The sequence below is a fragment of the Sminthopsis crassicaudata genome, chromosome 3 (assembly GCF_048593235.1).
Source record: "Sminthopsis crassicaudata isolate SCR6 chromosome 3, ASM4859323v1, whole genome shotgun sequence".
In the NCBI taxonomy this organism is placed as follows: Eukaryota; Metazoa; Chordata; class Mammalia; order Dasyuromorphia; family Dasyuridae; genus Sminthopsis; species Sminthopsis crassicaudata.
Window position 1 is genome coordinate 357,227,628 of NC_133619.1, and position 26,112 is coordinate 357,253,739.

The 26,112-nt window shown below is 31.8% G+C and overlaps 1 protein-coding gene across 3 annotated transcripts in view; it reads right to left on the reverse strand.

The window, feature by feature from the left end:
* Positions 1-26,112, reverse strand: part of CNTNAP5 (contactin associated protein family member 5) — a 949,942-nt gene that overhangs the window by 157,616 nt on the left and 766,214 nt on the right. For all 3 annotated transcript variants that reach the window (XM_074301761.1, XM_074301760.1, XM_074301762.1), the window contains exon 18: positions 5,483-5,722. In XM_074301761.1, coding sequence (XP_074157862.1) covers positions 5,483-5,722 — 240 coding nt within the window. The remainder of the gene's footprint in view (positions 1-5,482; positions 5,723-26,112) is intronic.

The window sequence follows — 26,112 nt, forward strand, 5'->3', positions numbered from 1 at the left end:
AGAGAGGTCTGGAGAGACTTACATGAAGTGATGCTGCGTGAAATGCAAAGAACCAGGAGATCATTGAACATGGCAACAAGAAGAGTATAGGAAAATCAATTCTGATGGATGTGGTCTCTTCAACACTGAGATGATTCAAACCAGTTCCACTTGTGCAGTGATGAAAAGAGTCACCAACAGCTAAAGAAATGACTGTGGGAACTGAGTGTGGAACACAACATAGCTTTCTCACTTTCTCTGTTGTTATTTGTTTGCATTTTGTTTTCTTTCTCAGTTTTTCTTTTTTTTTCCTTCTTGATCTGATTTTTCTTGTGCAACTAATATAACTGTATAAATATTTATACATATATTGGATCTAACATATATTTAAACATATTTAACATGTATTGGACTACTTGCCAGCTGGGGGAGGGGTAGGGAGAAGGAAGGGACAATTTGGAACAAAATGTTTTTTAAGAGTCAATGTTGGAAAACTTATTCATGCATATGCTTTGCAAATAAAAGCTTTAACAATAATAAAAAAAAAGAAAAAGAAAAGAAATGGGGTAAAACGATAGAGAAAATAGAACAAAGAGGAAAATATAAGATGAAGGAAAATAAATAGTAATAATAACTATGAAAAATTAAAATAAGTTTCTCTGATAAAGGCTTCATTTATCAAATATATGTAGAATTGCATCAAATTTGATAAATCATCCAGAAAGCAACCAACCAAATAAATAAATAAATGAGTAAATAAGTCCCATCTCGGAACAATTGACAATTGAACAAAGAATATGAACAGGAAGTTTTCAAGTGGAGTTACCAAAGCTTTCTGAAGTAATATGAATATATATATATATATATATATATATATATATATATATATATATATATACAGAGAGAGAGAGAGAGAGAGAGAGAGAGAGAGAGAGAGAGAGAGAGAATAAATCACTATTGACTAGAGAAATTCAAGTTAAAACAAGTCTGTGGTACTACTCCACAGACATCAGATTGGAAAGACAAAGAAAATGAAACTTTTGGATAGCATGTGGGAAACCTTGGACACTAAAGTACTGTTGGAGTTGTAAACTGATATAAACATTCTGGAAACTAATTTGGAACTGTGTATAAAGATCTATGAATTAATGCATACCCTTTCAACCAGCAATACCACCTCTAGGTCTGCATGTAAAGATATTCAAAAAAAGAAAAAATGACTTCGGTGTATTTAAAATATTTACAGCAGCTTTATTTTTTGGTAGTAAAGAATTGAAATCTGAGAAATTGTCATAAGTTGGGAAATGGCTAAACTTGTGGTATATGATTGTGATGGAATAATATTGTGCTATAATCAGTGAGGAGCAGAATGCTTACACAAACTGAGATAAAATGAACGTGAACAGAACCAGAATATTGCACATAGTAACAGCAATATAATAATAATTGATAGATAATGATGATTGAATCTGAATTACAGTTATTCCCATCTATAAAATAATCCCAGAAAATGTAGATAGGTGTGTGATGAAAAATATTAACCTCCAGAGAAAGAACTGTTGCCGCCTAAATGCCAATAGAAACATACTTTTAATTTTTTTAAACTTTTTTCTTTCTCTTCTCTCCTTTTCTATCTTCTTTTTTTGTAGGGTTTTGTTTTCTTTTATAACTTGACTATTATGGAAATATATTTTGCGTGATTACACATGTATAACCTTCACTAACTTTCTTGCTTTCTCAATGAGGGAATTGGAGAGGGAGGGTGAGAAGAAAAACATTTGGAACTCAAATTGTTTTTAAAAGTATATCAAAATTGTATATGTAATTATAATTGTTTTTTTAAAAGACAAGAATATTTTTGTTTGAAATTATAAAATGTGCATTAAAATAAATCTTATTTATTTTGTGAATACTATGTATACATATTTGTGTGAATATATATTAAACAAATATATATTATATTAATATATATAATATATATTATAATATATATTAAACAAATAATTTATAAATTTCAATTTGTTGGTAATATATCAACAACTTCTTTGGCACATTTATGGAAAAACAGGGAATAACCTTTAAGAATCACTATTTAGATATATTATTATGTGATTACTGGAGAGTGGTCAATTAATAGCCAGTTTTTATAGCGTGTATAGATATTTAATTGCTTCTAATCCAAATTATTGCCTAAATATAGCTTAAGAATGTACACTACTAAAAATAACTATCCTCTAATGAAGGATTGATTAGTTAAAAAGGGAAGCGATCATCTCCTGAAATAATAAAATCTTGGGAGTTTTGAGTCCAATTTGCTATTTTTATAGATGAAACTAAGGCCCAAAGGAAAAACAAATGAAAAAAGCCCAGGATTAAAGGACCAAATTGTATTATTTTAACTTGTCTTGCTAAAATCAAATCAAGAACTTGATGTACTATATCATGTGTCTGTTATACCAAATTTGTTTCCTTCCCATTTAACTTATTTTTACTTATTTAATTTACTACTTATTAGAAGAGAGGAAGAATTACATCAGAGGAATGATGATGACATAATGTATCTATATTTAAGCAGCATATTTGGGCATCTTGAGAAATATCTTTGTAGTCAAAATTTTAAAAATAGTGAAATTAGGAGGTTTACAATTTACTGAAGAAGTATTTTCAAAAAATATTGGTGAAGTAATTGATTCCAACAGAGAAGATCTTTGATGATGTATTGCAAATCTTTGTTTTTTAACTTCATTCCATTTAATATTCTTATGAATGACTAATATGTATGTATGTATAGAAGATGGTAAAACACACACATATACATTTTTATACACACACACACACACACACACACACACACACACATAAGGATGGAGTTAGGATTTTCACTATATTCCTGTCAGAAAACATCTATAGTATTATGTTCAGTTCTTGGAGCCACATTTTAATGATTCCATTGAGAAATACATGGAAGTAGATTTTGCCTTAATATAAGGAAGAATATTGTAATAATTAAATTTGCCTGAAAATAGAAAATCCTGTCATATTAGGTAGGGGATTTTTTGATGAGGCTTAAAAGTAAGTGAATGGCCACTTATCTTGAAAGTAGTAATGGAGCTTTGTGAATCAGGTGGTAGATTAGGACTGATTGGGCTCTAAAATTATATATTTCTAAGTAAACTCTTCTGCTGTCCAATTGATTAAAGTAAAATTTCTGAAGACGAATGGCAGGATATTATTTATGTATGAATAAACATAAGAAAGAATGAATAATGAGGAAGATGAAAATTATTAAGCATACAGATTTATTTAATTTATTAAAAAGACAAGAGTGAATAAATATAGAATAGAAAGCATATGCCAACATGTGCTTATGAAAGATATGATTTCATGGAAAATAATCAATAGGAGTTGTCTGCAAGAAAGGAACCTGAGATGAATTAAACTAAATTTAGAACAATAAGATCTATGAGATAGTTGAACAGCATAGCTAGAGAAATGGAAAAAGGTCTCCAATACTATTTATTTGGACAAAAGACCTGAGCATATATCATTTGAAATGATGCTAGTATATATCTTAGGGAGCGAATTTTAGTCTTCAGTATGTGAAACTTCTAGAAAAACAAAAAATTCTATGAGCAGAAACTGTATTTTTCAGGGAGAGTAATTCACAGGCAAGATCCAGGAGAAAGACATTTATGTTTTTACTGTCATGGTTCAGATTATAAATCTGTTGGGACAAGATTTTTCTTTTTTCAAATTTCCATGCAATGGCCAACATATTGTTATTTTACATATCTGCAATATTCCTAAGGAATACAATGTACTTTGCAAAAATCATTATATTAGACAAAGTCAAGTCATGTGGGGAGGAGTAACAAATTAGAAGTCACTCTGAAATAATGCAAATCCTAAAACATTGTAAGTGGACTGAACCAGTTATGTCACTGATTATTGAAAACTTCCTGATGAGAAAATTCCCCCTGTCAATGACAGACCTGAATTTTTATTATAACCAAGAATATTGGGAGCTATCAAATTCTCAGCCTTAGAGTCTACAGCAGTCACTAGAGAGGCAGAACCAAATTAAATTGTAATTGGGAATTTTTTAAACAAAATAAATAAAAATAACAATATAAAATAAATGTTAATATGCAGTTATAGAAGTTAATATGGGATTTCCACTGGAATTTTTATATGAAGTTCAGTTGCTATCATTTCTATTTGAGTTTCAAATCACTGGGCTAGATTATTAAGAGATTAAGGGATTGTCCCAGAGTTACCAAGCTGATATATATCAGAACCTAAACTTTGATTCAGATTTCCTGGCTTCTAGGTCTTATCTCTCTTTAGACTGCATCTTAGCAATGGAGTAAACTATAAAAGATTGTTAAATAAAATTGGCTTTATTACTTTCAAAAGTCTTAAGAGTTACAAAAGGTAATCCAATTAAATATTGTTTAGTAAAAATCTTGGGGGGGTCTGCTTTTATGAATTGGCTTTTAATCAGCACATGTAAAATTGGGAGTTAATTGTTATTTGAAATTATTAAAATAATTTCTTTTTATATCACTTAATATCCTTGAATTCTATCTTACCTTTATCCATAAAGCTCATTTTTCAACAATTCAATTATGTTAAAGATAACACAAAAATTAACTGTAAGCCCACATTTATACAAGTTATGAGAAATCTTGAATTCGTGGGACCTGACTAATTTTAGATTCCTTTCATAATGTTCAACCCTTCCCTTTACATCATCATCATCATTATTTTAGGTAACAGAAAGAATAGCAGACCTCAGGGTAGATTTCTGATCTTGGTTCAACTGTGTGGTTTTGATAAATCTCAACTTCTCTGAGTTCCCTTTACTGTAAAATGCTAAATTTAGGCTAAATGTTCTCCAATGTTCCATCTAGCTCTAATAAATACAAAAACAAAAACAAAACACTAGGATTCTATATAATCAACTCAATATTTAGGGCAATAGAGATTAGCTAATGCTTTTTTAAAAATCACACAACTTAGTATGGAATAGAAATGAAATGAAGTGGCTGACACCTCACCTAGTTTTCTCTAGAATAGATTTTATTATCTTGCAAGTCTCTTTCCATATGTTTAATAAATGAGTGTTAATAGTAGTATAGCAAATGGATGATTCATAAATTTAAAAATGGAGAAATAAGCATAACAATAGTATTTTTAATTACTTACATGACTATCTCAATTTATAACATTTTATCCTTACAAACATTATGTGAAATAGGCCAGTAATAACATCCTTTATTTCATTATCTAGTTCTTCATAAAATGCCTTCTACCTAATTTAAGCCAATTAAATTAATTTAGCCTTATGTATCAACTAATTGAGGCACAGAGAGATTAAATGATTTACCTAACTTCACACAGCTAGTTTGGTGGAAGTATCACTTTTGTATCCTGATTTGAACCAAATGGTTCTTCTATTGCTGCATGCTGGCATCCTATTAACAGTAAGAATGAAGCTTACCTTTTTTACAAAAAGGTCCTTCATATGGAGAGTTGGTACAGTCACACAGGTAGCCATTATATTTCTCAACACACTTTCCTCCATTGTGACAAAAGTTGCCATAACTGCTGCAGTGTCCAGGGCATCCAGGTTTGACTCCAGCTGTGACTTTGGCTTTTTCTTCAAGATCAAGTTTCTGTCCATTTAAATGTAAGGAACGAATACATCCTACGAATCCTTTCTGTCTTGATGCTGTGCCACCTGAGACAGACACATAAAGAGAAGGAGAGAGAGAGAGGGTCCAGGGAAGGAGAGAGAGGGAAGAAGAGAGTGAGGAGAGAGGAGAAAGTGAGGAGAGGAGAGGAGAGAGAGACACAGAGAGAAATAGACAGAGAAAGAGTTATCCCCCTTCAGAAATCAAATTGTATTTCTTGGATATTTATTTTAAAAATATAAGCTTATTGATAGCAATAGTCAGATATCTATCTAAAAACTGTATTGGTAACTAGATTCACCATGGTAGACTATTTCAATCATTTCAAGAAATTATTTGTATGCTTTGAGCATAAATCTTGACTGAAAGGCCAATTTCAGGTTATTGGTTTGTCTCCAGAATATTTGAAATTGGAAACATTACTTCCACTAAATTTCAGAGTGAAGGAATTAAGGGTGCTTCTCATTCTCCTCTCTAGAAAGTGAGATCAGATAAAAAAGATTGCCCCCCTAGAAGTGTGCCCTCATCATAGACAAACATCTGGATCATTTAATTCAGACTCCAACTTTCTGATTCAGAAACAGTGATCCCCAGTTTAAACATAAAGGTTCTTATGTTCCTGTAATATTTTATTTTCATTTCCACTTCTGGAATTTATTCATCATCTATTTCTTTTTGGAATGTCTTCTTGGTTTATTTCCATATTAAGCATCATTCAAAACGTTTATGGAGATTGCCTGATTTGTCTAGTTCACAGGGATTTCTTTTCCCTGACTTATTACTAAATCTGAAATCAGAGCAATACATTTTATGGTGTTTACATGAGAAAATTTGCATTATAGGAGATGATTGTTTAATGGGCATGCTTAAGATTAAGGATAGGAATTAGACTTGTGATTTCATTTGTAAAGGGCCATCATTGTCAAAGTATGGTCCTTAAAATTCTGATGAAGTCAAGATGGTAAAAGACAGGCAGGAAACTGCTGGAGTCCCAGTTCCCCTCAAAAAACACAGGAAACCAAGCCTCTGAACAGAGTCTGACAGAATGAAACCCCTCTCCAACTCAAGATAGGCTTGAAGGATTTCAAGAAAGGTCAGTCTCACTGGAGTGGAAAGAGTGTTGTTGAGCCCAGCTCAGATAGCTTCTGGGAAAGCTGATAAGAGGTTCTTAATCATAGCAAATCAGCACCTAAGATTGTCGGTCCTGGCCCAATAGAGCCCCTCAATGGGGAAGCCTTCAGTAGCACCTCAGAAGGCAAATTCTGGGAAATTTTCAAGCTGTTTTCTGAAAAGAGCAGGCAACGCTACTCCCCTGCAAAGACAAGGGGTCCTTGTATTCAAAGCCAAGGCTCAAGTTTGCATAGGAAGCTTGGGAAAGTGCCCTCTTTAACCCAGGAGCAGAGAATAGATATTATTAACAGAGATAAAGAAGGAAATTTCATATGATGTAATAAAGGGTACCATAAAGAATGAAGCAGTAACACTAATAAATGTATATGTACCAAGTGGTAGAACAGCCAAATTCCTAGAGCAGATTTTAAGCCAGTTACAAGAAGAAAAGGACAGCAAAACCTCAACCTTCTCCTCACAAAAGCAAACCAATCTAACCAACAAAATAAATAAGAAAAAAAAAAAAGCAGGGAAAGTAATAGAATCATAGAAAACCTAGATATGATAGACCATTGAAGAAAACTGTAATACACTTTTTCTCAGCAATACATGGCACCTACACAAAAATTGACCAAGTAATCTCCAGGACCAAATATATTCACAAGTGAATTGTATCAAACAATTAATTCCAATATTATGTAAAGTATTTGGAAAAATAGGGAATGAGGGAATCCTGCCAAATTCTAAGACACAAATTTGGTGCTGATTGATATTTAAATCAGGAAGTACCAAAAACAGAGAAAGAAAATTGTGGGGAAATCTCCCTAATAAATATTGATGCAAAAATTTTAAATAAAATATTTGCAAATAGATTAAAGCAAATTATAAGAAAAAATATGATCAAGTGGGGATTTATACCACCAGTAACACAGGGTTGGTTCAATATCAGGAAAACTATTACCATAATTGACCATATAAATAACAACCAAAAGAGACCATATGATGATTTCAACAGATGCATATAAAGCTTTTGACAAAACACAGCATCCATTCCTATTAAAAACCACTAGAGAGTATAGGGATAAAGGGAACTTTCCTTAAAACAATAAACAGTATCTATCTAAAACTAATGTCAAGCATTATTTGTAATGAAGAGAAGCTGGATGAATTCCCAATAAACTCAAGGATGGAACACAGATGTCCATTATCACTACTATTATTCAACATTGTACTTGAAATGTTGGCTTTAGCAATAAGAAAAAAAAATAAATCAGAATAGGCAATGAGGAAATAAAATTATCACTCTATGTAGATGATATGATGATGTACTTATACAATCCTAGAAAATTATCCAAAAACCTACCAGAAATAATTCACAGCTTTAGCAAAGTTGTAGGATATAAAATAAAACCACCTAAATCATCAGCATTTCTTATATATTAATGACAAAGCCTATCAACAAGAGATAGAAATAGAAATTCCATTTAAAATAATGTAGACAAAATAAAATATTTGGATGTCTACCTGCCAAGACAAATCCAAGAACTATGTGAACACAATTACAAGACACATCTTATACAAATAAAGTCAGATCTAAACAATTGGAAAAAATATGAATTGTTCATGGATAGGCTAAGTAATATAATAAAAATGACAATTCTACTTAAACATGTCTATGTGTTCAGTGTCATACCAATCAAACTGCAAAAATTATTTTATATAATAAATTGATTAAATACACAACACAATAATTCAGGCCTATAGTAATCTAGTTTTTTTATAAACCACTAAACTCTAGCTTCTGGAATAAGAACTCACTATTTGACAAAAATTGCTGAGAAAACTGGAAAACTCAAAATAGACTTACATCTCACATACCATAACAAAATAAAGTCAAAAAGACCCAGCAGTGCCATTAGTGGGTCTGTATCCCAGATAATCATAAAGGAAGGAAAAGGACACACTTGTGCAAAAATGTTTGTAGCAGCTCATTTTGTGGTAGCAAAGAGTTTAAAAATGAGTAGATGTCCATCAAATAGTGAATGGTTGAGCAAGTTGTGGTACATTAAGGTAACTGATTATTATTGTTCTATAATAAAATGATGAGCAAGTTGATTTTAGAAAGGTCTGAAACTATTTACACCAAATGATGCTGAGCAAAACAAACAGAAGCAGGAATTCATTGTATACAATAACAGCAAGGATGCGTTATGATCAACTTTAAAAGACTTGGTTTATCTCAGTGGGTCAGTGATCCTAAGCAAACTTAATTGGCTTTGGACAGAAAATTCCATTTGCATCCAGAAAAAGAACTATTGGTGATTGAATGTTTTTCCCTTTTGCTCTGATTTTTCTCTCTCAACATGATTCGTAAAGCAATGTGTAGTAAAAATTAATAAATTAAGTGGAACAATAAAACAACACTAGAGAGTATTGGAATAAATGGAGTATTCTTATAATGAAAAAAAAAAAAAAAAACACCTCTGGGTATGTCCCTGAAATCCTTTCAGGTTAATAACAAGTCTAATGTTATATTAATAATAATACTAAAATATTTTAATTTTTGATATAGTAAATATAGACTAATGGAACACATATAGACAAGTACACTTTGGGTGTGGTTTTCAAAATTGTTAAAAATGAAAAAGTTCTTTTGTATTACAAAGGAAAAGGATCATATGAACAAAAATATTTACAGAAGCTCCTTTTGTAATTGCAATGGATTGGAAATTTGAGAGAAAATTAATCAATCAGTGAATGACTAATCAAGCTTAATATATGATAGAAATAGAATATTTTTGTGTCAGAAGAAATGAGAAGGATGGTTTCAGAAAAACTTTGGGAGGACTTCTATGAACTGATGCAAAATGAAGTGAGCAGAATGAGAATAGTATATATAGTAACATTAATATTATAATTACAATCGATTATAATAAATTTTACTACTTTGATTCATAAAATTATCTTCGAAGTAATTCTAATAGCCTTGGAATGGAAAATGCCATCCCCATCCAGAGAGAGAACTATGGAAACTGAATATAGATCCAGGCATTTTGCCCTTTTTTTTCTTCTTGTTGCTTGCTTGCTTGATTTTTTTTTCCTTTCTTGTGATTTTCCCCTTTTGATTGGATTTTTCTTGCACAAGATAATAAATATGGAAATATGTTTAAAAGAATTGCATATATCTAACCTATGTGGGATTGCTTCATATCTTGGTAAGAATGGGGATAAAGAAAGGGGGTAAAGAAAGTTTGGAACACAATTTTACAAAAATGAATGTTGAATTCATGAATGAAATGAATGAATGAAATGAAGACTATTTGTACAAATATTTAGAAAAATAAAATACTATTGGGGATAAAAAGGAGTATTTCTCTATTTGCAGAATGAATTAGTTTGGATAGTTTGGGAAAAATCAAGAAATGATTTAATACATACCATTAGGATTAATTACTCTGAATATTAGAAGTAAATAATTTATAAATAAAAATAAAATTGTTTATGACAATCTTAAAGGATTCATGATAAAATATCTTACCTATTCTCCATAGAGAAAACTGGTAAACTCAGAGCAAAGTGTACGCACACACACACACACATACACACACACACACACACACACACACACACACACACACACACAATTTATTTTTCTTTCTTTTGGGGTAAAATATGGGTAATATAAAAATATATATTTACTACATGTTTGATAGGTGTAATGTGCTTGACTTCTCAATAAGTGAGGGAGGAGCTAAAGGGAAGGAAGGATAAAATTAAGAACTTAAATAAATGAATATAAAATAATTAATAAACATAAAAATTAAAATTAAAAAGAGCAAAAAGTGATCTTGAGACCAAAAACTATTAACAACTATTGGCATCAAGAATTCCCTGGTGAGGAAACTCCTCTACCAACATAAATAAGTGCTGCCTCTGAAACTTATGGCCTTGGAGTATTACTTAAGGAACTCATGAGTTGTGACTTCCTCAGGTTTAATATCAAGTATTTATCAGAAGTAGCATTTGAATTCATATCTTCCTGGCCTGGAGACCAGATCTCAATCCACTATTCTATGTTGAATCTTAATACAAGAAAATTATAAGGAAAGAAGTTTGAGACGTATGGGAGAAAATGATAGACAAGACTAGCTTTAGATTAGCCTAAGAAGTTTTCAAAGTTTATTGTTAGTGTCACTGGACACATCTTTTCTGCATACTGTTCAGTTTTTGGAGGTACCCTTTCTGGTAATTTATCCCATAAATATTATCCTCCTCAGGAATTCATTATTTCATACATCATATATCCTTTGAGAACATAATTTGCCTGGTTGTGGTGGTTTACCTGTGATCCTTCTTCGGAGTATATTAAAATTTAAATTCATGTATTGAGTCAAAGTAATGAATTTCTAAGTAAAGATGTTAAGCATCATCCAGGGAATTGGCAGAAAGGAGATGTTTAAGGAACACAGATCTTCCCTTGTTTTCCTGAAATATCTTCAATACGTATAATTATTGTAGCAATGGTGATCAATTGAAGTTGGAAAAGAGAGATAGTGAGACAAAAAATAAAGGTGCAAAAGAAAAGACCAGAGATGGCTATCTGAATAGAGAGAAGGGCGTGCCTGTGGAAGATGTTGTGGAAATAGAATTTTTTTTTTTAATTGGCAACTGATTTTCTGTGTGTGTGTGTGTATGTGTGTGTGGGGGGGGTGAAATTGAGGAAGTGAAGATGACACAGAGGTTTCAAACCTGAGTGACTAAAATTATGATGCTGTACTTCCCATTGATAGAGGACTTTTGTAAGAGAGTTGGGTTTGAAGAGAAAACTTCATTATATGCTAGTTAAAATTAAAAAGGGGAATGTGAAGCTCTTACTCATTTTTTCTTTCTCGGAGCAACAAGCACACATGCTTACGTATACCTCTTGAAGGCAGGAAGTCATCTGCAGACAGGGCATGGATATCCCATGTAGAGAGAATTTTCCTAAGTTTTCTTCTCTAGCAGTAGGTATCCAATTAATAATTAAACTATACCTTCCTTGAAATGATGAGAATATAAGAGAGGGGAAACTGGAAACTATTTGAGGTAAAGTCTCTATAGTGGAGAATGCTGTTAGAACATAATGCTATGAAGTTTTTTTAATGAAACATTGTGCAATGATCACCTGAAGACGCCTGCAATATCATCACAATTACTCATCAATATAGCTAAAACATTCTAGATTACTGATTTTTTCCTGACAAAGTCACATTATCTGGGTAATTTGGCAGCATACAATATAATTGTGCTCATTTTGCAGATGAGGAAATCAAGGCTGAGAGGTAATATGTCTGATTCATATTCACACAATAAAGGTAAGCCTCCAAATGCAGTGTTCTTTCCACTATATTTTCTGCCTGTTTATCACATTAATGTATAGCTGACCCAAGCCATGTCCAAGGAATGCAAATAGGGAAAGTCTCGCAAAACTGAACCTCATTCAATATTTGGCAGTGCTTTAAAAGATTCTATTGTATCTTTTCACTAAATGGAGCTTCCACAGGGCACAGTGTCAAACCTAAGCTGCATTCTCCTGTCTATCTTAATATTTGGAGAGAGAAAATTTTAGCCACAACAAATCAATGCTAAGCATCAGCTAAGCATACCATGAGGCTCATTGTTTCATTCCTGATGTGTTTGGGCAGGGGGTAGAGGATTGGCAGCAATGACATTCCCTCCTTACCCCCAAACAAGCACATGCCCTATTTTGAATGAGGATAACCTTTTGTGTCTATCATTAGTGGATGGATCACTCACAAAGGTGGAGAAGACAAGATATATTGCAAATCAACTTGTATGTGACTTGGTTGAAGCATTTATAAATGGGAAGGAAGGTCAGTGGGGTGGTCTCTCTGACAGAAATACATTTTCTGTGGTCTGAGGCAGACTAAGCAGTGGTGGAAGGAATCCAAAACAAGCACATTGTTTCAAGTGCTGACAAAACACTTTTTAAACTTGAACTGAATGATAGCTTCTCGGTGATTGTTTTTTATTCTTTTTAACAATGAAAAAAAATATGTTTTATCCTATTTGTGTGATAATGTGAAAATTAGGTTTTAAATATCACATTGTAAATGTGTCCTATGGTCAAAACAGTGGCCTAAAATTATAATCTGGGCAATGAGATGGTATGTAGAATACCACAATTGTTCACTTTGCTGTGTGTGTGTGTGTGTGTGTGTGTGTGTGTGTGTGTGTGTGTGTGTAAAACCCCTATCATATATAAAGGTAGATGAGACACATAATGGGTTATGAAGTAATCAACAACCTAATCTGAAAAATAGAAATGGGGTAGAACTGTGAAACTGACAGCTGTACAGAAAATGGACAGAATTTAAAACTTCAAATCAGAAAATTCTGGGTTGAAGTCCTTCCTCAGAAACAGGAAGTCCAGTTGTGACTTGGGAGATGATCTTTATGAACACACAAGGGAAGAAGAAAAGAGAAAAATAGTGAAATAATTATTTGGTTTGGCTGGAAAACAAAGAATGTTCATGAAGAGTAATAAAACCCTCCTGAATAAATATATATATATATATATATATATATATATATATATATATTGTCTCAGGATCCAGGAAATCAACTTTGATTAACTAGATTTTCTACTAAAATATCTGTTGATGAAGATAGTAGCAATGGTGTTGACTATCAATTATATCCTTAATGTCAAATTAGATCCTAAGAGTATAGAAAATAGACATTATAGATATCTTTAAAAATAATAATTATGTTCTATTTCAAGAAACTTATACCCTAGGCAAGAGCAAAGTATACAAATAACAATGGTCAAAGATTTAAAAATAAATGAGTTAAATTATTTGCCAAGGAAACAAATGTAATATACAAAGGATGCCAAAAGAGGCAGGTAAAATTCTAGAAACCTTTAAAAAGAAAAAAAGGAAATAAGAACTGAAAGGGATACAGAGGTGAGCTGGATATATGAAAAGTTAATTGGGTTCTCAGGTTTGCTAATTAGCTGTATGAATGTGAGCAAGTTGCCGCAACTCTCAGCTTCATCTGTAAGACATAATATTTGGTATATATAAATGTTGAAATTTGGATCAATTCTGTAATCTTATAATTCTAGATGAGGTAAAAATATGAATGAAAGGGAAAGTTATTCCTTTTATTTACTATTTTTTCTAAAAATAATTTTTATCCACTTGGAAGAGGTTTTCTTATTTCAAGAATATTATTGATGATTTTAAAGAATTAAAGCATGTTTTCTTAGACTTTGTTTTTCTGTGAATAGATTTTTTAAAATAATTCTTTATTAGAAACTTTCTCCTCTATCATTATATGTGTCCTTTTAAAATGCATCTTATATTGTAGCCAGAAGAAATACACCATCCTCCAATCATGAAACTCTTAAAACTTAATTTAGTTTTTAAGATCCTTAAGGGCAAGAGCTGTAGATTTCTAGAAAATATTTTTTATTTAATAAATATATTCCTAGAAATTTGTACACAAATTGATATTTCCTATAAATTAAATATTTTATATGCACTAGGGGAATGATATTTTAAAAGAATATTTACTGAATGTCTATTCTTTATAAAGCACAGCAAAGTCTGAAGTAATATATGTATGTGTGTCTGTGCATATAGATATATACATAGATATATAGATACATACATATATATATATATATATATATATATATATATATATATATATACATGGGCTCAGCATTTTGCAAAGTAGGCAATCAACTATAATTTTTCTTATAAAATATCAGACTACTTTCTTATGTTTATAATAAAACATGTCTACAACTTATTTCCTTTTCTTTATCTAAAGGACTTTTCATTTGCTTTATGGAATTCCATAAATATTGCCAGTGATTGGAGCTTAGAGACACACAGAAGATTTTGTAAGAAAAATTTTACAGGCAATATAGACCACTGAAGTTAGATAAGGATCCACCATTCTCTACTGTTATGATGATAGGATTAACACAAATCTTCTCTAAGCTTGTTTTTCTAATCAGTTAAACGTGGATAATCCTTACTTTATTTATTTTAGGAGATTGTCTTTAAGAAAGTGCTTTACTAAATGAAAAGCACTGTATAAATCTGAAACCAAATAAAGGAAGTTTATGGATAACTATACATTTTTATGATTTGATGTCTTTCATAATAGAACTATGGTCATGCTGAGCTCTTACAAGGAATTTCCCCCTGGAGCAAGCCTTGCAAATTTTGCTATATAAAAGCAGCATGGAAGAAATACTCTTTGGGAGCTGGGAAGTGGTGTCACCACATAGTAGCACATAATGTTCCCAAGCTGCTAAGGTTCTTAATGGATGATAGACATACCACTCTTTTAGAGTAACAGGGTTTTTACTTCCTATGTCCTTTTTTTCTTTTTCTGGTAATTAGGTGCTATAAAGATATTATAATATATACCGAGCCAGCCTTGAAATCAAGAAGACCTGGGTTCAAGACCTTTCTTTGATGCTATATAGTCCACATTTATGGTCTTGGACCAAATCAATGCTAAATCTTGGGGTTATAGATAAATTTTGTATATCCCTTATCCTCAGTGAAGTGCTTTGGAGTAGAAATGACTGATGAAATGGACTCTGTGCAAAGAAATCAGGTTATTGAGCCTTCCTTTCTATCCCTAGGTTTATCTCAGATCTTGGGTATCATCTGCTAGGGTCACCGACTCAGAAATGTTATAAGACAAACTGCTCTCCTTGTGAGAGTTTGTTTTCTCCTAATTTTCACCAAACTTTTTCAGATTTCAGCTACTCCCTTTTTCCTTATATGAGTACAATTACTTTTTAACCAATCCTTTCAATCTGCTACTTTGGGATAAATTTCCAACTATTAATCAAGTTTCTAATCTTAGGCAAAGGTTGAACCTTCCTTACATTTTCTTGCCAAATAAATTTAAAGAAGGGAATGAAACACAAGGAATTTTTTGAGCTCTTAAAAAATGAAATAGGAAAAGATACTTCCTTGTATTACTTTGTAGAGAAAAGAATGTATCATATGGAGAGCTACATGTATTCTCAGATTCTTTCTATGCATTGATTAATTTTGCTGATTGGATTAAAAAAACATTTTTTTTGTATTTTTTTCAAATTGTTTTGTTATGATATCTCTCAGTAAGTGGGAAATAGGGAGAGGAGGAATGGGATAGGATTTAAATGATATAAAAATAAAAGAAGTATCTTAAAAGATGTGCCAAATGTTGAATGAATAAAACATCTATTAATTGTTTTATGAAAAGTTCTGTGATAAATACTGAGAATATAAATAGAAAGTAAGACAATCCCAGTTCTCAAGAACTTCACATTCTATTGGAGAAGGCCAAACATATGGAATTATTAATTGCAAGTCAGATAGAAAAGTTCCCCCAAAAAAGACATTTTATCCATGTCTTTAGGATAAAAGGACAAAGCAGATATTAGTGGATTTATATTATTTTCATTTTTTTAAAATCTCAAATCATAAGATAATAAGATTATTCTCTTGATCTTCAGGATATTTGATTGTAGCTCCTACAGAAGAATTTGTTAAGCTGAACCTCCACAAAATTTGCTTTTCACCATGATGGATGAGGGTACTGAATTGTAAATATTTCTTTTTCTAAGGTTCTTGGATCTAGGGTTTTGAGATGTATCCATCAAAATATTTTGGGATGTCTTGAGGCAAGCCAGTATGAAAGTGGTGATTGCAGTTAACTGCCACAAACTGCCTCCTGTCCCTCCGAATATCTTGGCTAATTTAACTAGGCTGGCTTACCTAACAGAAATATCTCAGTGTTTGGCAGCTGGTGACTGGCCACTTTTCCAGAGGAGTTACTCCTCAGATGAGACTGAGTTAAAAGGCCCCCCCAAACTACTGGAAGGTACTACCACTCCAAGTGTTCCTATACTTATTGGACTTTACTGAGAGTACATAGTTAATATAAATCCAAGTAAACTAATGCAAAAAAATTACTTAAATTATGAAATACTCAAGACCTTTTCCTATTGATAAAAGGATGGTAGGGCCATCTTTAGTAACATCTTTAATTACTTTAGAGATACATATTTATTCTAATTATAAGTATAGATATACACATAATATGTGTATACATTGTCTTGGTACTTTTCTTTATTCAGTGAAAAGACTATCAATAATGTATTTGTCATTACATATAATTTTCCAAGAAAGCTTTGCAAACAATAAGAGTTATTCCTATTAATTTTCCTAACTTTTGATTTTCCTCTTGGGAATTACATGATAGTATGGTCTGGACCAGGTTTTATTTCTCCTATTACCTAGATGGTCTCTCTTTTATGCCATCATTTCTCTCACTCATAAATTATACACCATATCCTTTGAATCACACTTTGTTCATGTGTCTGTAAGTCAAACACAATTCTGTAAGGTACTGAACTCAAATTTGATTTATTAAAGACAGATATGGCCCCATCACATTTTTGCCATTTGGGAATTTTCTTTTTTAAATAGGAAGTCTAGATAGATTACATCTCTACAATATTTCAATATTTCACAAATAAATCTTTTCCTTTCTCTTTCCACTGCCACCATTCTTTTCATATCATTAGAGTATCCTATTAGAATTATTATTATAGTTTCCTGACTGAATTTCCTGGTATCTAGCTTCATCTTCTTCAATTCATGCTATTGAAACTTTCTATATTAGTTTTTAAAAATCCATTATTGACAATAATGTCAATATCTCTGATACAGAGATATTGAATGCTTACCTAAAATTTTACCCTCTCTATCTGATAGGGCCAACATATGACCTAATAGTCCTGAATATAACCTATCATTCAAGATAATAATTTTATTCTTTTTTCCCACCAAACTCAGTCTCACTTGCATTTTTAGGGTCATGAATTTTTCCAGACTTGAATACTCTCTTTCTTTCCATTAATCCTAAAATTCGGCATTTTTTAAACCCTCAACAAAATTTCACTTCCTTTATAAAATCTTCTCTGTTATTTTAGGCTACAATGAGTTCTCTTTTCACAGAATTCCAATGGCACATTAACCACAGGTTCAGGGAACCATGGGTCATTACATTTAAAGCTAGGATTATATAACACAATCCCCATGTTTTATGGATGGGAAAAATAGACATTAAGTAACTTGCCTATGGTTACACAGATTGTAAGGAAAGTATAGTTAAGCTTAGTTGTTCAACAGCACTATTTTCTAATCATTTCATGGATGTAAGAATTTTCTTTTCCAGTATTTTACAAGCTTGATAAGGGAGTTTCTACTTCTTTGTTTTGATTGAGTATTTACTCAATAATTCCCAAAGAATTGATTGACAATAATTGTCTGGATTATTATATTGAGCTAGACTAGGCAAAAATCCTCTTTTAGAAAGTATTTTGGTGCTAGGGAAAATTGTAGTGTCCTAATGTGAGTGAAAGACAGAGACAAGATAAAGAAGAGAAAGAGAGGAAGAAAGGAGGGAGAGAGGGAAAAAGAGATGCACATACAACTGGGCCAATTAGAAGGAATGGGAGTTTCCACATGATTTTGAATTTGTGAACTAGGAGGTCCAAAGAAGTTCTTTTTTAATCCAATATGCTGACAATATCTCTATGTTATTTTAGCCTAGAATCATAGTATCTCATATTGGGAAATGACCTCGGTGTATTGATTAGATCAATACAAACTTGAACACATATCTTCTATAAAACATATGCCACAAGTTAGCCTCTGCTTATAGACCTCCAGTGAAAGGAAAACAACTCTATTGTGATAGGGCATATTCAAGTATTTGAAAGTCAAAATTTTAGAAGTATTTAACTTAAGCCTTAATTCACCTCTCCATGCTCTATGAATAGTAAATAGAGTACAATGAAACTGATATCATTTCTTTCACAAAATGACAATTTCTCTTTTCTTTGAAATATTAAAATATTAAATATTTTTAAAGCTACAATATCATTTCTAACAAAGATTTATTTTGATTTGATAAATACTGAAATAGATTATCCTTTAAGTCCCTTTGAACTCTCAAATTCTCCATTTATATATATAAATTTATATATGTAAATTTGCTTATAGGACCTCAGAATCATCATTCTGAACATAACTCTTATGTCTAGATGATTATATAAATGGATAAGATGTTGAGATTGACCAGTGCAATATCCACTTAGAATGGTCTTTATTTTCTAAATCCTAAATTGAGCTTGTGATTTGATTGTGCTTTATCTCCTTTTCCTAAAGGATTAAGGGGGGGTTTAGGAAAAGGATTTGATAAATAGCCTAATTCTGATCACTATTGTTTGCTTGGTTTGTTTGCTTGATTGATATAGAGCAACTAACTTTGGTTATATAGTGATTCATTTACCAATTTAAAAACCTGTATTCACACAATTGACAGGGATGGTCATTTTGGAAAGAAAGGTATGATTATTATTACTGAAGAAAATAAAATGATTCTTTGTCACATTGAGATTTTCTATAATCCTACAATGAGGGAGATGCTAATGAGATTTTATTTAATCCTTGGGAAGAGATGGTTTTGAATGCAGTGCTTGAATGCTGAATAATGCATTCAGAAAGTGCACTGTGCTTATTTCTTTGGGAATATTAAATTTTGTCTCAATGATAATAATAGAACAGAAATAAAGATTTTTGATAATAAAGAAACTCTAGTTACCAAGTATTATGGGGAAAGAGCTACTGGCTTAGAATGTTGCAATTTAGTATGAAAATATAGGGTGTGTAAAATTTTTCTTTATTAAAATGCATTTCCTAGTCCTGAGGAAAGGTCTGTATTAGATATCCTCTATGATTTAATAATAATAATAATAATAATAACAATAATAATAATTTACTTGTGGATTAAGTGCTACCTGACCTCAGTAATCATGTCAAACTAACATATCTGACTTTACTGTGTTAATCAGTTGACTGAATAGGAAAGATTTCAGTTAAAAGTGGTTTTCTGTATTCCGTTTTTAAAGAAGCAATTTGCTGTGATGATTCTTTCATTCATTCATTCATTTGCATCATGCTGAGAACATTATGACACAATAACAGCTACCTCCACCTGTTTGGCCATTTTGTTCTTGTCCCAGCTTGCTGACAGATTATTGACATTTGCCCTTCTCAGACTACATGTTCTTTCTGGCAGAGATCAAATACTAACTGTTGAGGGCGGTAGCCCCTTGGTATTCTTTGTTTGATCTCCAACTTCCTTTGGGACTTGGACCTTTGATACAAGATCTGGTCAAACTAGTTTGGGCTATCTGAGGTGGCCAGGGTTTTACAGCCCCCATTCTAATCTGCTCAGATGGACCAAATGGCATCAGGAAATTCTTTTTGGGAAGAGAATTCTGTCTCTACTCAAAAGATAACAAGAGAATCCTTATCTTATTACATCACTCTCAGGAACTTCCTTACATCACTGCATAAAAAGAGAGAACGGGAATCTTCTCTTTGCAAATGGCCTTGTACCATGCAGCCATTTTGCCCACCAGCTCTCCAGTGTTTCCATTCTAATCAATAAAGACTATGTTTCTATACAGCATTAAGTAGCAAATTCCTTTGCTGCCGAACCTGCCATTGGTTACTTTGGGGAAGGAAGGAGAGAGAGAAAAGTAACTGATCCATCTTTGTTTACTCATCATTTATTACTCATCATTTAATACTCATCACCGACCTTCAATTTAAATTTAAAGTTCTAGCAATCTCCAATATTTTGCCCAGGTTGAACACTACATTTATCCCAGGCAAAATTCAATTTTATTATTATTTTGAATTCAAAAATAGCAATGTATGCATATATATATGTGTGTGTGTGTGTGTGTGTGTGTGTGTGTGTGTGTGTGTGTGTTTAATTTCTTTCCTTTACACAAGTACACACAATCTGAAAACTCTCCTGGATCCTTCTCTTTGTTTTTTTTTTTTTTTTTTTTTTTTTTTTTTTTTTTTGGGGGGGGGGGGTTTGGTTTGGTTTGGTTTGGTTTGGTTTTTAATAAAAAAATTCTTTGGGACAAAGTTACTCCTGAGCTAAATCTTTCAGATTTATCTGGCCAACTCTATGCCCTCAGGCTTCAAAATAGATGCCTGGAAAAGACCACTTCCATTTTTAAGTAAAAATGAAATTGGTTTAAAATAAAGCTAAAGGGACTCCTTAGGTAGAAGAAGTGAGAAAAGCATATAGATAAGGGAAGACTATCTGCTACCTTAATAACAGGGGCAGGATGAAACAGTGGCATTTACGATTTGTGGACTGACTAAATTAATATGACTTTCAGGTGTTTTCTGGAACCAGCTGGCTGAGTGATCTTGTTCTCTCCTACCAGCTGCCTCCCTTAGCTGCTGTCCAGCTGTTAGCTATGTGAGAGCTTCCCAAAGCTCAAGGCCTGGGGCAATAGACCAGATTAGCTGAATACCAGAGATGACTCTGCATATAACAGATGTTTATTTGGCAAGAGAATTACCTATCACCACAAACACAGAGCGATAAGGATTAAGGGAATGATAAGAGAATAATAGTGGAAAATACCAGTTCCCAATAATTCTTCCTTTTCCACTACATTACCTGGTTGGGTTCCTGATCAAGAATTTTTTTTTTTTTTTTTTTTTTTAAACAGTGCTACCACTATTGGGTTGGCGATACTTGATAACATCATTCTTTTCTGTTCTCATGACTTTTTTCTTCCTTTGTGTAGATTACTGAACCTTGGATTTAGAGTTATAATAGAATTTAACATTAATCTAATACAAACGTTTTACATTTTTCAAATAAATAATATGAGAACTAGAGATATTTAATGATTCTGGAAGTCACAAGGATAGTAAGTGATAGACACAGGATTCAAAATTACATCTAAATGGTTCAGTGTGGCTGGAGTCAGAAAGAATCAAATTCAAATCAGGCCCCAGACATAATACTTGCTATGTGACTTTTGTCAAATCATTGAATCGTGTTTGCCTTTATTTTCTCACCTATAAAATCAGCTGAAGAAGGAAATGGCACACACTTCAGCATCTTTGCCAAGAAAACCCAAAAATACAATGATGAAGAGTTGGACGTAATTCAACAACAGTTCATCTTTCTAAGACCAGAACATTGCTAATAAAACCATAGTGTTCCTTTATCTCTAACACCTTGGCAATTATTACAAGTATGGGACAAGTATTGGGAATACAATATTCCTCTAGCTAGGTTCCTCAACCAAAGTTAAATTCAGTCAGTAATTCAGTCTGGATCTAGAACTCATAGCAAATTCCCTAATAATAATGAAAGTGTCTAAAAACTAAAAATAAGGATAACATTTATATAGGACTTTAGTGGTTATGAAATGCTTTACTCATTTGATCCTAATAAAAACTGTGTGAGAAATAATTCCTATTACCTCAATTTCACATATGATAAACCTCAGAATGATAGCTTAAGTAGTATGTATATGATCACACAGCTATTAAATATCAGAATTAGGATTTGAACTCATGTCTTCCCAACTCCTATGTCCAGTATTCTATCTTCTTAGTAGCTGAGATTATTAAGAAGCAGAACAATATGTATATAAAGATAATATATATTTTCTTTCTCTGATTTGTGGAAAACTACTTTAAATGTAAATAATCATAAGTAAATCTTATAATTTTGGTGTAAAATATATATTTTCATCCTACTATCTCTATTTTCTTTGTCTACTGGATTAAAATAAAAGGCAGTGATTTACACAATTTTGTTGTCTAAGTCATTTTTGTGAGGCAATTGGGGTTAATTGACTCGACCAGAGTCAGACAACCAGGAAGTATTAAATGTCTGAGATGGGATTTGAACTCAACTATTTCTGATTTCAAAGCCAATGCTGTATCCACCACACCATCCAGTTGCCCTGAGACATTCTTAAATTCCAGTTTTATTAAATGTCCCCTATCAGGATACAACAAAACAAAACAAACTTAAAAAAAAAAAGACACTGGGACTCCATGGACTTGGAAAGAACCTTAGAGATTATGTATCCCATGCCCAGACACATCAGTCTTTACTGTCATTGAATTTGAATTATCTTTTTTTTAAATTATAATACATTCTCATAATTATCACATTTACATTTTATGCCGCTCGATTGTGATCATACTGAAGAATAAGATTAGTGGCAATAAGTAAGCTTATAATGAAAAATAATGGTAGTATAAGACGGATAGGAAAATATATTGCTTTTATTTATTCATTTTTTTCTTTTTGTTTCTAAGTCTAAAAATGTTAAGCTCTTTCAAAGCAGAGATTTTTCACATGAATAGTATTGTTTGATCTATGGAATAAAATGAATCATACCACATTTTATTTCTTTAGATATTTTTGTCATTTTTAACCAATTTCTCATATTATTTCATTTATGATATTAGAAATATAGGAAATATTAGAAATAATGTATTTCAAGACTTTCATTTTACATTTCATAATTCATGATTAAGAATGAGGACAAAAAGATAATTATATGACACAGAAACAGGTGAAACATATTGAACAATATACATAAAATGATAAAGGAAAGTGGAAAATTTGAAATCAAAAGAAATAAATGATAGAATGCATGTGAAAAGTGCCACCAATAACCCCATTTGAAAGGCTGCAAATTGAAGCGTTAGCTCAGAGTCATAATTGGGGAATTTTTTACCCGAATTAAATGGTATGTATTAATAGGAAGGAATTAAGGATAAGTTGTGTTTCCTGGGTTGGAAGTTGGGGAAGGAAGTACAATGATGTTTCCATATTGCTAAATAAATTTCCACTGATGGTGAGATCAAGGTTCTAGTAGAGGCAGGATAATTATTATGGTCAGAGGACAGGTAACACTGTGTGGAAAAACATTCATATAATGTCTTAGTAGCCATGGATTGAGTCAATCAATTAATCAATGAATGTTTCCATTATTCATCAATGTAATATTGTTGTTGATTTTTGTTGACAAGTTGAGTGTTGTGACCTTCAGCATTTATTTTTCTAATTGAAATTAAATTCCAGAACAACAACAACAAAAAAAAAACAAACAAAAAAAAACAAAAAAAAAAAAACCAGAATATAAAACAACATAATTGTACCTGGAAATGATATATTATCTTTTTTTTTTAATATACTCATAGGATAACTATGAGGTGTGCTTTGTGTCAGGTGAATTCTCTCTCTCTCTCTCTCTTTTTTTTTTTTTTTATTAAAGCTTTTTGTTTTCAAAACATGCACAGATAATTTTTCAACATCAGCAATGTAATATTGTAGGATATTCATTGGAAGATTCAAAATATTATAGAAAGACTACTTAAATTAGAATTGGAGCCATAAGGAAGAAACACCATTTTGAACAGAATTTCTGGGAAAGGCTGAAGGTTAAATCTAACTATTGAACTGGTAAGGCTTTGAGTTTTTGTTTCTTGATTGCTCATTTTTGTCATGCTGTGGCATTTTATCTCCACACATTGATAGAATTCCAGAAATAGCCATCATTGCAAAAGGAGGTCAGAACTAGTATATATGATGTGTTTATAGATAAATATATAGTTGTATAGGTGTATACAATGTATATAGACATGAATAGATGTTTCATGTGTCTCACCTCCCCATGTACACACACAGAATAAAAGGCATTATGAAGGGAAAAATAAAACAAAAGATCCCAACATAATGTAAATATAAATAGTCCTGATCAGTCTTGGATTCAGAGAATAGATAATTAAGTATTTCCATACTATCAACAGCAAGAGGATGATGTCTCATGAGTTCATTGTATTGCTTTACTATTTTATTTTGTTTTGATATGTTGGAAAATGAAGGTTTAATTGTGTATGATATAGAGTCTATATTGTGAAAGAGACATGATATAATATGAAAGAAACATCCATAAAACAATAAAAGTTACCCATTCTCACAATTTGGTCTCATGATTTCTAATGCTGCAGCTAGCTTGAGAGAGGTGAGGAAAGCAACATCTTTGGTTATCTGAAGTAGTAGAATAACAACTAAGTGACAAGACTGCAATTTCAAAGATTCAAGTAATTAGGAAATGTAATATCAGAATTTCACTTATGTCTAAGGTCATGTCTGTAGGAGTAAAACTATACCCAGTCTTATGGTAAAGGCTACTCTATCCTTTTTCCTTCCTCTGGCATCACTATCACTTCAGTAGAGATTTTCCTTAGCTTTGTAAAGTGGAAGTATTAGCTATGAATGTTTCAGGTTCCTGACCTCATGGGATTGCTTCATAGATCGATAACATCTTTTAAAAGTCAAATTTGATCCTAGTCAGGCAAAGAAGAATGCTGTAATCCCACAGGACAGGTTAAGTACAAATAATTTTCCATTGTAAATGGCTTTTAGTATGTAGTTTGTGTTTAATCACTATTAACAGTTGGGAGCTCACTACAATATCACATGAGACTAGCAGACTCTTTGTATCAGGTCATGGAATGAGTTGAGTTTTGAAGTGGATGTCACTTAATCTGACATCCCTTCATGTTAAATCCCATCAGTTAATGACTTATCTTTAAAATGAACCTCTTTTACTCCTGTATCAGTGGGAAATATGATAAAAAAAAATAATGAGGACATTGTGAAAAACAGCCAATAATACTTGGCTAAAAGGTCAGATTTCATTTTTACAATCCATTTGTGTTTTCAGGTATTTTCATGCACCTCACATTTAAACATTAGCTTCTTATACAAACCAAACAGAAGCCAAGGTAAAATCACAACAATTCTATTATGCTTTAAGCAAAATTTCTAAATCAATGGGTCTCTCCCCATTTCCCTTTTTCCCAACTTGGGGTTTCTCTTGTGACTGAGTATCTGCAATGGATTCCAAGATCGAATTAATTTAATGGTATTCTGGCTTTGGAAAAGGAAAATAACATCTTAGTGCTTTTCTCTATGAAACTTCTGGTATAGAAAACTAAGAGATTATGATTTTCTCCTCATGGCTCTTCTTTTTATGGTGCTCATTTTAAATATGACACAATGGATGTCTTCATCTTTTCTTATATATGGAATTATATTTTCTCATGATATATGCCAGTTAGACAGCAGTAAATATCTATTAATTAATAAATATTAAATAAATAAATGCATTACTCTGTGCCAGCAGTGAAATAAGTATTGGGGATTAAAAAAAAAAAAAAAACAAACACACAAAAACAGACAAAAGAACCCCTTATAGTAACATCAATAAGGAAATTAATGTACCTTGATTCCTAATGCTATTTGTTTCTATGGTTGGACTCTTAGGAACACTCAATCTGGCTAATAATAATAACTTTCCTTTTTCCATTTTAAAAAGTGA